The sequence below is a fragment of the Watersipora subatra genome, chromosome 11, assembly GCF_963576615.1.
Source record: "Watersipora subatra chromosome 11, tzWatSuba1.1, whole genome shotgun sequence".
In the NCBI taxonomy this organism is placed as follows: domain Eukaryota; kingdom Metazoa; phylum Bryozoa; class Gymnolaemata; order Cheilostomatida; family Watersiporidae; genus Watersipora; species Watersipora subatra.
In genome coordinates, this window is record NC_088718.1 from 40,082,758 (window position 1) to 40,095,685 (window position 12,928).

Sequence of the window (12,928 nt, forward strand, 5' to 3'; positions counted from 1 at the left end):
GGATGGTTTAATTCTATAGAATCCTGTGTGCTGTACTATGACTCAGTTGAATAGGTGCCTTGCACCGGCTATAAAATATATTCTTTGCTATATAAGGTGCAGTATATATATACACTATATATATATACCCCTTCCGCTTCTTCGTACTTCACATCCCCAGACAGTTAATTGTCTGGGCCTTATTCAGAAGATAGTCTGGTGTGACTGCGTCTGTTCGAAGAATAACAACTTTGACCGATAACTGGCTGTCCCGGCAGACAACGCAACTTGCGTGTGCGCATGAGTTTCTCACCAGAGTGATGTATTGTGATTATCATTTGTTATTATCACTGTTATTAATATTACACCGCACCCTGGTGTAGGTATAACTATATTTCACTCTCCCATATACACTGGATATGTATATTGTAATATATTGCAACCAAGGAGTATTGTTTGAGACAATATAGTCTGTCTATTGTCCAGTACTTCACAGGACTGCACAGTAGATATATTTTCAATGTCCAGACTGTTTCAATGACTGTTTGTGTAGAGGCTACAACCTAAATAGAGCGAAAAATAAATTAGTAAGATGAACAGGTTTGATCTCTCAAACTGAGAGCCTCACAACAAAGATGATGGTAGGCGTATAGAAAAAAGATATATTTTGTATTAATTGGGTTGATAATGATTTTCGTTTCTTCACAAGCCACTTAGAATTTAGCAGTTCTACTGCCAAGTAAGCTGAAGTTGAAGACTAACTAGAAAACTGCCAGCCTCTATGAATATGATTATGTATATACGATATGTATTTAATTTGTCTCCATTTTTCTTTGCTCAGAATGTATGATATCTCTTTGAAATGGTTAGATGTCTTTAGTTTGAGAATTCCTCTTACAGGATGTCACAAAATTTAGGTCTATTACTCAAAATCATGATTAATCGTAAAACTTGATTTAACCAGATAAGCTCAATCGCATTGAGTTCATTGTTTATCAGTAAACCTCTCCTCCTCTCGTTATGTGCTTTCTGGCCAGACTTATTCCCATCTGAACTGCAGCAGTATATACATTGCGGATCTCTCCAACTTGTACTCTTCATCCTTTTCCAAAGGCATCATAACCCCATTTCATGGATCATTTGGCTTCTCAGAACTTCAACGATGGTTGCATGTAATTCAGTTGATCTGTCCTAGCCTGGTTTCCAACACGCTATCAATAGCCCAAATCTACTTAATTGCATCTAGCTATAATATTTGCTGAACAAAACTCATGGAGGTTAAAACAGCTTAATGTAATAAAGCATTCATTTCCATTAGCTGATTGGCAGTTTTCGTTACTTTGTCCAGCTGCTTACGAATACCATATTGTTTAATCTCCACTGCAGCAACCACCGCTGTCTCCTCCGCTACTATCGCAACCTCCGCTACTATCGCAACCTCCGCTACTATCGCAACCTCCGCTACTACCACAACTTCTGTCACAATCTTTACTGTAAGAGCTCGAACAAACTCCACTGCTTGACACAGGATATCCATCGCTGTATTCTAAAATGATAATTATGAAAGTGTTAATGCTTCACTAATCTATATTTATATAAATATTAGTGTTTGTCGTCATCTCTTCCTCTCCAGTTATAACGATTGAAATCTAGGAATGAATTGCTATACCATGGAATAATTGTGGTCATACTCATTACACCGGTTAGAATAAGCACGCTTAAAGCAGAAATACTATTGGTTACTACTAACACACTTGAAGGCCGTGATTGCTAGTGTCAGAGACCAGATATCAAGCTGGCTTCATGGCTCCTATTCTAGGCTAGCTTAAGTTACTAGCTTAAGTTACTAGCTTAAGTTACTAGCTTAAGTTACTAGCTTAAATTACTAGCTTAAGTTACTAGCTTAAGTTACTAGCTCAAGTTACTGAACTACATTGGGTGATTACTTTATTACTCATGCAATGCCGATCATTCATCTAGTAAAATGTATTTTTGAGTGAAACTAGGGGAAAGTTATTTCTGTCTATTTTTTTCATGTTCAGAACTGCAGGAAACAAATTTTTTAATCAAAATATTAATTTCCTCCTATAATTTTAATATACATGGATATGCCCTCTATAACATATATCTATCTAGCACAATTATACTGTAAAAAACAATTAAAGTGCAGACTTAAGAAATATAATTATATAGGTTTACATACCATCAGTGAACGCTGGGGTGTATCCTCCAATACCGCTGACATATTCACCCCTTGAACTGTTGTACTCTCCACCACTACTCCTGTATCCACTACCGATACTTCTGTATCTACTGCTGGTACTCCTGTATCCCCCAATGGTACTCTTGTATCCGCTATAGATACTATTGTGTTCATAAATGGAATTCTTGTATCTACTTCCAAAACTCTCGTATCCAGTATTTGGATTTTTGTATCCACTACTAAAAGACTTGTATCCGGTTGTAAGACTTTTGTATTCGCTACTGTATTCCGTAGCCAGACTTTTGTATCCACTACTGGGACTTTTATATTCGTTACTATAATCACTACTGGAACTCTTCTCACCACCCACTCTGTATCCAGCTCCACTGTCTCTACTCTTATTATTTACATACCCACAATTATCAGGTTCACCTTTGCTTGTTACTTCACGATCTACAAGGTGTAAAGAAACCGTTAGACTTTTAACTTGTTACATTCAGCCTGGTAGGCTGACACTCTAACAGCAGCAACAATCGACCGCCTTTAGGTATTTCTGAATAATTATGCACACACTTATTCTCTGTGCTTTATAGGCACACTTGACAATCTCTCATGGCTAACTAGACTGCTGGAGTACTAATATATAATAGAGATATTATCCCGCCCAAACTCTTCTTTTCCCAAGGGTGGAAAGAGAGAAAATATTATTTTCAAAGCTAACTATGTTATTCTCGCGATTCAAAATCAATTTGAGAAATTGCACAAAGGTGACGCTTTATGTTATATGGAATTTCTTACGTAATACAAAGTAAAACCTGAAATGACACAAAAGGAGGTTTACATTAGTGGAGTGTCTACTGTATGATGTCTTTATTGAAGCTTTTAAAATAACAATAGCGTTACTCTTATATAACTAACATATATCTCACACGTAATAGTACTTACTAGGTGACAGATTGCCCATTACTCTTCTTGATTTTGACATCTGTATATTTGGTGTTATTTACGTGGCAGCAAGCTGACTCTTCAATTTCTTCTTGTACTAATATATTCTCTTTCCTTGCTGAATGCTTCCTTATTTGTAATTGAGACACTACCAGCATTCTTATCAGTAGTAGGTTTTATTAGTTTAATAGCCTTAGGCCCTAGTTTTATCTACTAGAAATACACAATGTGATCAAGATAGTGAGTAATGTTTCAGAATCAAAAGATGACAAGTCATTGCACCTTAAACATTCTTGTGCTGACCATTAGTAGGTGTTTTTAATAACAACTATTGCGCAGGTTCGGTGAATTTACAAAATAAAGAAAAAAACCTGTTTTTAGGTATAAAGTATGTAATTTTGGTCACCCTATTTGTGCATAAGTTCCATCTACCACAGATGTTGTCTTAGCATTATAATCCTCTAAAACACACTCTGAGTGAGTTTGCTGACCGTTGAATCACAAGAAAGACTTTTTCATGACGCTTCAGTACTCTTTTTAGTAGTGCTACTGATCGTGGCAGAGCAGTGGATGACATATTATAAATTTGGTTCTTCTCAATGTTTTCCTCCATCCCAAATATCAATATTAATATTGTTATTATAGTTATTATTAGTAGCACCCTGGTAGGTTAGTGTGCCGTGAGAGGTCGTCAGACGTAATAACTATGCATACAACTATTTTGAAATGTTGTTAGAGTGTTGTCTACCAAGCTGAAAGTAGCGAGTTCGAGTCCTGTACCATGCAATATTTTTTCCAACTTTCAGTCATGGCTTCATTCAGGTGGATGAACAAACACGGCTCTTGTTAGAGTAAAGATTAGATACACTGAACTTATAAGGGTTGCCTACAGTGATTTTGGTTCGGGTATATCGAGTATCATTTCACCTTCTCCCGTTGCCTAGCACAGTAATGCCTATCAGCTAAGCAGGTTCTTGTTCTCTATCTGTCACAACAATGCCAAGTATTCTTGCATAGATCACATGACCTGTTTGAATACTTATGGTTCACAATATTTTAGCTTTATAATTTTATATAATAGTCCATATTCTACAACCAAACCACCTTTTGGCCAGGTCGAATCTGTACTTTCTCAACCGGCTCAATGTAACAATCTAACCATGACCTTGTAGCCTTTTTTGTTCTTTCCATGTGCCAGTTGATTCCCTTCACTCAATGTACAAAATGTGGTTTTCTCCCTCTTGGTACAAAATTTTGGTAGTTTTGTTTCTAAATCATCTCTACACTGTATACCTGTCAATTGAAATCCCTAGATTAAATTTGATTTTAAAAGCGTCTGTTACTAAAAATGTTGAGATTATCTTAAGTAATAGCTTGGTCAAAAATATGCTAGCAGAGATTCCACCTCTCAGTACAACATAGACTTAGTTCTTATCAGAGATAGGTGAAAGTAAACAACACTAACCTTTAACTCTAGGCAAGCCATGTTGTGATAAAGTTGGTCACGTATGTCTTATTGCCACATGTACATGTAATACAAAACAAGTGAGTAAATATAAACACGTGCCCGCGGTATGTCAAACTTATTATGATGTCACATCTCTATTAATAAACCCGACTATGCCATTGTGTGTGTGTTGAGTGTGTGTTGTGCGTGCGTGTTGTGAGTGTATTGTGTGTTGTGTGTGTTGTGTTGAGTGTGTGTTGTGTTGGGTGTGTGTTAAATGTATGTTGTGTGTAATGTGCGCGCGTGTTATGTGTGCATTGTGTGTTTGTGTGTGTGTGCGTGTGTGTTCTGTGTGTGTTGTGTGCATTATGTGTGTGTGTTGTGTGCATTGTGTGTGTTGTGTGTGTTGTGCGTGTATTGTGTGTGTTGTGCGTGTATTGTGTGTGTTGTGTGTGTGAGTGTTGTGTGTGTTGTGTGTGTGAGCGCGTGCGAGCATGCGCGTGTGTGTGTGCGTCCGTGTGTGTGTGTTCTGTGTGTGTTGTGTGCATTATGTGTGTTGAGTGTGTGTTGTGTGCATTGTGTGTGTGTGTGTTGTGTGTGTGTTGCGTGTGTGTTGAGTGTGTGTTGTGTGTGTGTTGTGTGTGCCTGTTGTGCGTGTATTGTGTGTGTTGTGTGTGTGTGCGTGTTCTGTGTGTGTTGTGTGCATTATGTGTTGAGTGCATTGTGTGTTGAGTGTGTGTTGCGTGTGTGTTTAGTGTGTGTTGTGTGTGTGTTGTGCGTGCGTGTTGTGTGTGTATTATGTGTGTTGTGTGTGTGTGGGTGTTGAGTGTGTGTTGTGTTGGGTGTGTTGTATGTTGTGTGAGTGCGCACGAATATGTCTGCTTGTTAGTCTGTGTAAATGTTATGCCTTTCAACATTTTATCCAATTTTATCCAAACTTCACACATATGCTCCATGTCTGCCGCCAGGTTGCCAAAAGTATTTGGCTGTGACTGTATATACAGTCAAACATGGATAACTCAAACTTCACGGGACTGAGCGAAAGTGTTTGAGTTATCAGAGCGTTCAAGTTATCAGAGTATTGTCACAAGTCTATGTATTTATTTATGAATAGATATATGTACATATACAAACTATAATATAAATCAAAAGGGTAAATGGCTTGTTTCAAATTAAATGCTTCTAATGTAAAGTTTAAAAAATATTTATCAAAAAGTATAGAGATTTTTCTATCACTTGAGATTGGTTTGTTGGTTGAGGTGATGTTATTGCCGGGATAAATTTTATATTAAACTCGGCAAACCTTGATCGTTGTTGAAGTGCTCAGAAGAAAAAGCCTTTTTTTTTCTCTGAGCGTTTTAACCAAGATCAGTTTTGCTAATTTTTCTTGTTGTTTTTGCGAAGGTTACTTCACTCTTTCTTGTTTCCGAAGGGCTATCGCTAAGCGGATGTTTGGTAAAAATCAAATTTCACCAAACCTTTAGAAAAGTCGTTGACAAAAATATTTTGCCGATGTTGGTAATAACGAAGCCTATGAACTATGAAAAGTTGAGGTTAACCTCTATGGCTTGGAATAAAGTGATTTTCTAAAGCGATAGCAACCGTGTCGGTAGACGTTGGGCAAAAAACTGTTTGAGGTAACAGAGCTGAGGTCGAGTTATTTAAAGCAATTAATCATTACGTGGGAACGGACCAAAGAAACCGTTCGAGTTAACCATGTGTTCGAGCTATCCGTGGGCGAGTTATCCGTGTTTGACTGTATAAGCAAACATGTATAACTTCAGAAATTCCCCTGTCATACAGCCCACGACCAAAGTGATAATGGAAAAAGAAAGTGTACTGTCGGTTGAGAAATGCCATATTAGCAGTCAAATGGCACTGCAGTGCAATAAGAGAACTGCAATGGTAGACGTAATGCGTGTATAAGCTGACACTCGCTGTGCTAGATGGAGTAACTGACTGACTCTGTTTGAAGATTATACAGTACAAACTGTATCTACAGCCCCCTACCATCAGGTGGTTTAGAAGATATGCCGTAGGTTATTAACTCTAATTTCTTAGCTCTCGACTCTATTGGATGTTTTTATTAATCTTTTGCCATCATGTTAGTAAGTAGCAAGTGAATAGCTGATTACTATAACTCCTTGGTGTTGGGAGTATATATATACGCTGCCTTAAGAGTATACATACGCTGCTTTAAGAGTATATACACACTGCTTTAAGAGTATATATACTCTGCTTTAAGAGTATATATACGCTGCTCTAAGAGTATATATACTCTACTTTGAGAGTATATATATATGCTGCTTTAAGAGTATATACACACTGCTATAAAAGTATGTATACACTGCTTTAAGAGTATATATATGCTGCTTTAAGAGTATATATACACTGCTTTAGGAGTATATATACACTGCTTTAAGAGTATACATACGCTGCTTTAAGAGTATATATACGCTGCTTTAAGAGTATATATACACTGCTTTAAGAGTATTTACACACTGCTTTAAGAGTATATACACACTGCTTTAAGAGTATATACATACTGCTTTATGAGTATATTTACTCTGCTTTAAGAGTATATATACGCTTCCTTAGGATATACACACTGCTTTAACCTTGCCTGTCACAAGCATTCAAGTGTTTTAACCTCGCCTGTCACAAGCATTCAAGTGTTTTAACCTCGCCTGTCACAAGCATTCAAGTGTTTTAACCTCGCCTGTCATAAGCATTCAAGTGTTTTAACCTCGCCTGTCATAAGCATTCAAGTGTTTTAACCTCGCCTGTCATAAGCATTCAAGTGTTTTAACCTCGCCTGTCACAAGCATTCAAGTTTTTTAACCTCGCCTGTCATAAGCATCCATAAGCAACTCAATCTAAAGCATAAACATAGGCTAGGCCAGGCAATACATGATAAGCCGTCATTGAGGCATGTAGAAAGCTAACTTTTCAGGAAATTTTCCAGAGCCGGGAAATGGAAACTTCCCTAAATTTGGTATATAAACTCGCCTCTCTCAACCTGAGTAACAGAAACGAAATCATCAAAGAAGTTTGTGGAAGCAATCATGGGTAATTCATTTTTATCTCGTAAGTAGATCAACTTCTACCAACCTGTATTTGTAATCAGTGTGAGTTAAACAAGAGATGTTGTATTTCATGTTCTAGTGTCTTCTAGAAATGAAGAACTACGGCTAAGGATTTCACATTTATTTTATTGTGAACTAACATGATTCTATGGTCCCTCCATGATAATAAAGTAGAAAGACTTTTATTATTGTTAGGTCGTAAAGCAAAAAAGAAGGAGACCACTAGCAGCGGTGATGGATCCTCGAGTCGCAGTACAGGTGGATACAAGAGTCGCAGTACAGGTAAATACATGACTTGCAGTACAAAGTATTTTAAACCCAATTTTCAATTGATACGCAAATATCAGTGCGCGTGAAGGGTAGTTTTAAAATATATATTTTCTGTGATTAGCGACAGCGAAAGCCACTTATTCAAATACTTTTTCCAATAAAAATGTGTAGATAAAATGATTTGCCCTGCGCAACTTTGACCTGGTCAAAACAGGCTACTCTGAACAATGGCCTTTTCAGGGTTGATTTCTCTCACCAAATAAACTTGTTTATAATATAGTGGAAAGTTTCCAAGATTTGTTGCTACTGTTAATCTATTGTTTTAGACTGTGTTCCCTAGAGTTAGGTGTTAGTTAAGGTCAAGTTAATTGACAAGATCAAGCATTGCTTTGGAACATACCAGAGCCTATATTAGAAAATAGTTAATGGGCTTCAGTTGTCATAGTATTTCATTATATTTTAGGATATTCTGGTGGACATGGTAGAGGATATTCTATCTCATACAGTTTAGGATGTTGGGGTATTGGTGGTGGAATAGACATCAGTAGTTACTGTGGAGGAGTCAGCAGTGGTGCTGTGGAGGAAGCGGTGGAGGTGGTGCCTGTGGAGGAGGTGATGGACATGCAGACTTGATTAGGTCAGATATATTGCTGTATGAAAATAGATAATATATAGAATGGACGGATGTAGAAAATGGCTAGAACAGGAAGACAACTCGAAGTTGTCTCCATCCACTCTACAACGTCTTAGCCCTAGATGCAGAATGCTAGACCTTGAAATACAAAGCTAAAAAAGCAAGTGTGAGTATATATATTTATCTATATACATAAATATCTTAATGCTTAAAATTGTTGTTAGTTTTTATATAGTTTTATGTTTTATTTTTTATAATTATATTCTATTTAAATGTGTTTTTTCTATATTTAATCTGACTACTTGTATGATTAAGTTGTATGAATACTTGAAATGCTCAATGAAAATAAAACAATTTTGCTAACAAATAAATGGATATATTTCTATTTGGGAAATTGTTACAGTTATAGTAGAAGATTTATTGTCTCCTCTTAGAAGTACATAACTCTCGAGTGACTCAATTACTCACTGACAGATAACAACTGGCTTGAATGATTCGGAATTGGTCAAATGTTTTATCAAGTGGTACACAAGGCATAAATACAAAACATTGGAATATCTTTAACCCTTTGTAAAATCTTTTATAAAGAGTTCTGTCACGTAAGTCTGTGCAATGAGTTGAATAGACGAATATGAATAGCAGTAAACATTTGCTGACTACAGAAGTATTAATCAGACTAGAGCAACTTATAATGACATACGTGTAATTTAGGAACCCGTTAGAAGATTGTAATGTCATAATCTAACACTCAAATACTACTCTCATTTTGTGATCATTGCTACTGATTCACAAATATTTCCCTTACATTCACTCAAAATTATTTAAATATGCTGTTTCTCTACCGAATTCAAATTCGCATACAATAACCACAAAGCTTCATTCAATCAGAAAAATAAACAAAACTAAACATAACTTAGCAAACACAGAGAATACATGGAATTTCAAGAAAACAACAAAAACCCTGAAATAACTTGGAAAATGAAGCCACACGCCCAGCTCTATTAAAAAAATAATACATAATAGTCAAACAAGAACTAGCTAAACTAAACAAAACTGAATAAAATAATATATATGTATAGCAGTACTGTATTGTCCTATTAGGAGACTCCGGAACCATCCGGAGTACTTTTCTTCTGTCAAAATCTCGGAAATTGTGAACACGGCATAGTGTAAACGATGGAAGTCATTACGTGACACTAAAATTCTCAGGTCCGTATTCCCTGAGGCGGCTGGGCAGCTAAGTCGCCCCAACCTTTTAGTGATCTTTGGCGGCTTATTAGTTAGGAATTTCAGTCTAAGCTCATTCGCTTGGAATTTCCAACAACTAATTACCTAGCGCTCTAGCGCTACTAGCGATGAAGTAGAGAGGCTGACTAATCTAGTATTGGCTTTGCCTGCCACCAATGCGGTAGGCGAGAGATACTTTTCTGCATTGAAGCGAATCCAAACATCGATGAGGAACACCATAGGGCAGACTGTCTAAATAATCTTCTAATATTACACATATATAAAGATGTTGATATAGATACAGAATCAGTTGTGAAAGATTTCTGCCATGGAACTCATTGACGGAAGAAGAGCTTTTTAAAAGACAAGTGTCAAGCTATAACAATCAATATTTTATATACAAATGTACATGTATGTATATTTATGAACATAAATGTAAATATACATATATGGTTACAACTCAAAACCATGTAATTCTGTAGCTAGCTCTCTTTGCAAGACTTGAAATGACTCACCTTGGCAGGACCTAGATATCCATCTTAAATAATATGAGATACGCTTTAAAATGCTCTAATTTTGCTCTTAATTCTCAAAATTCTCTCGGGGGAGGGCCCCCGAACCCCCCTTCTTTGGGAGGGCGCTTCAGCCCCACTCCCTGACCCTATCCGCATGACCGATTCGGGCCTCTGGTAACTACTAATTGACAGTCTCCTGACCACTTTTTCTTTGGACAATACAGCCCTGATGTATAGTATATACATATGTGTATACGTGTATTAATATGTATACACGTATACAGTATATATATATAAATTAGAAAATTAAATAGTTCACTTATCTTTTTTTCAGCTACTGATAGTTTCTTGCTAGTGCATTCCTCAGGCTGTAGACTTATACATATATATATATATATATATATATATATATATATATATATATATATATATATATATACGTATATACGTATATATACGTATATATACGTATATATATACGTATATATATACATATATGTATATATGTATATATATATATACATATATGTATATATATACAGGACAGATAGCGCAGTTGGTAAGGTATCGGGACCATGATCATTAGGTCCTCGGTTCAAACCCCAACAACTGCACCTTTCTGGTGGTCCTTAGACAAAACCCTTGCTTGTATAATGTCTACAACCTCTATGATGAGTGCAATAACCAAAGCCAGGCCGGCTCGGACGTCGCCCGATCAAACAAGGTCCGCGCTGCCTGTAGCTGAACCAGGACAAGGCAGTGAAAAATGGGCTACTGGTTCAAAACGGATGAAATGGTCTCGGACTGATAACATGGATCTCATGCAGTGCTACTTTATGAGTGAACCTCAAAAGTGGGGCTACATGGGAAGGATGTGTCAACTGTGGATAAACATGCGCCCTGAATTACCACTAACAGCTAAGCAACTTGTAGCTCAGAGGAGTAACATAATCAAGCGGCACCTCAGAACAGAACTTGAGGTAGATGAAATTAGGGAACAGTTCACCCAAGTAATCTCAACTAACGAGGAGTGCATATCAACACACACTGTCACGCATACACGATCATGTGCTGACTCACGGGTTGAAGAAGATATGCACTTGGCCCTTGTCCCAAGGATGAGAGAGCTTGCGGAAAATATCATCAACAAGATGTCAGCTGCTAATGATTATGGAAGCAGGGTACCACTACGAAGAGTTAGCAAGGCCATACCTAAGAAGCTGTTGGAAGACATTAACTTGGCACTGGAGTCGATCTCAACTGAATCAATCAGTGAGACTAATGCCTTAATCTACAGTACAGCAACTGTCATTTTGGAGGAGATGGATATTAAGCCCCTGCCAACAAGGCTTCAAGCCATTCCATCCTGGCAGCTGAGGCTACAAAATAAGATCAAAGACTTGCGCAAGAAAGTTAGTAGGCTCAGTGAGAGATCTAACCACGGTTTGGAGCGTCCAAAAAGGGAAGCCACAATAGAAGCTCTAGAATCTGCCAAACAGCAGCTAGTAGCACTCTCGGCATGGCTGAAGTGGTACACCAAAGAGCAGGATAACAACAGAATGAACAAATTGTTCATCAATAATCCATCTAGAGTGTATTCCCAGTTCAAAGGTGAACTACAGAGGCCAATGTCTGAGCCCCCCGATCTAGCACTTCAAAGTTCTGGAAGGACATCTGGGAGAAAGAGACTACTCATAACACCACTGCAAATTGGCTGAAGAGGCTTAAAGAGAGCCATCAACACACTGTGGCTCAGCAAGGACTCACCATCAGCAAAGAGGACATCAAGTGCAGAGTGCAGCATATGACGAACTGGGCAGCACCTGGCCATGACATGATTCAAGCCTTCTGGTTAAAGAAATTGACATCACTTCACACTAGAATGGCTAAGCAGATGGAATGCCTAATAAAACAAGGTGACTATCCAGAATGGCTGACCAAAGGACGAACTGTACTTCTGATAAAAGTTCCAAAGCAGGGGCCGATTCCCAAGAACTATCGACCAATAACGTGCTTGCCCACCACTTGGAAACTGCTCTCAGGAATAGTTGCAGACAAACTGGAAGAGCACACGAGTCACTATATGACCAGTGCTCAGAAAGGAATTGGGCGCAACACCCGAGGAGTCAAACATCAGTTACAGGTGGATCGGACGGTCTGTCAAGACAGCAAGAGGAGGCAAACCAATCTTGCCATGGCTTGGATTGACTACAAAAAGGCCTACGACTCAATTCCCCATAGTTGGATACTTGAGTGCTTCAGTTTGTACAATTTTTACCTTGCTCTTGTGGCATTCATCAAGATTTCAATGACTAAATGGAGGACGGAACTGGAGGCTAATGGGAAAAAGCTGGCAAGTGTAAAAATTAAGCGAGGCATCTATCAAGGTGACTCCTTATCACCGCTGCCCTTCTGCATATGCCTAAACCCTCTAAGCAATATTCTGGAGGAGACTCAATATGGGTACCAGTTTAAGATTGGCACCAAGATAAACCACCTCTTCTACATAGATGAAATCAAGCTGTACGCTAACAAAGAAAGGGACATTGATTCGCTAATACACCTCACTCAGGTATACAGCAAGGACATCGCAATGACCTTCGGTATTGAGAAATGTGGAAG

The 12,928-nt window shown here is 37.8% G+C and overlaps 2 protein-coding genes across 2 annotated transcripts; one reads left to right on the forward strand and one right to left on the reverse strand.

The window, feature by feature from the left end:
• Window positions 1-514: 514 nt before the first annotated feature.
• Window positions 515-3,253, reverse strand: LOC137408606 (probable ATP-dependent RNA helicase ddx17). The gene is made up of 3 exons (XM_068095189.1): window positions 3,128-3,253; window positions 2,183-2,635; window positions 515-1,525 (listed from the first exon to the last, which is right to left on the reverse strand). Exons 1-3 carry the CDS (start codon window positions 3,165-3,167, stop codon window positions 1,350-1,352), a joined length of 669 nt encoding a protein of 222 aa, XP_067951290.1. The 5' UTR covers window positions 3,168-3,253; the 3' UTR covers window positions 515-1,349.
• A 4,362-nt stretch (window positions 3,254-7,615) lies between these two features.
• On the forward strand, window positions 7,616-8,680 carry LOC137408853 (intermediate filament protein ON3-like). Its single transcript, XM_068095437.1, has 3 exons — window positions 7,616-7,661; window positions 7,856-7,942; window positions 8,394-8,680. Exons 1-3 carry the CDS (start codon window positions 7,640-7,642, stop codon window positions 8,561-8,563), a joined length of 279 nt encoding a protein of 92 aa, XP_067951538.1. The 5' UTR covers window positions 7,616-7,639; the 3' UTR covers window positions 8,564-8,680.
• Window positions 8,681-12,928: the final 4,248 nt, after the last annotated feature.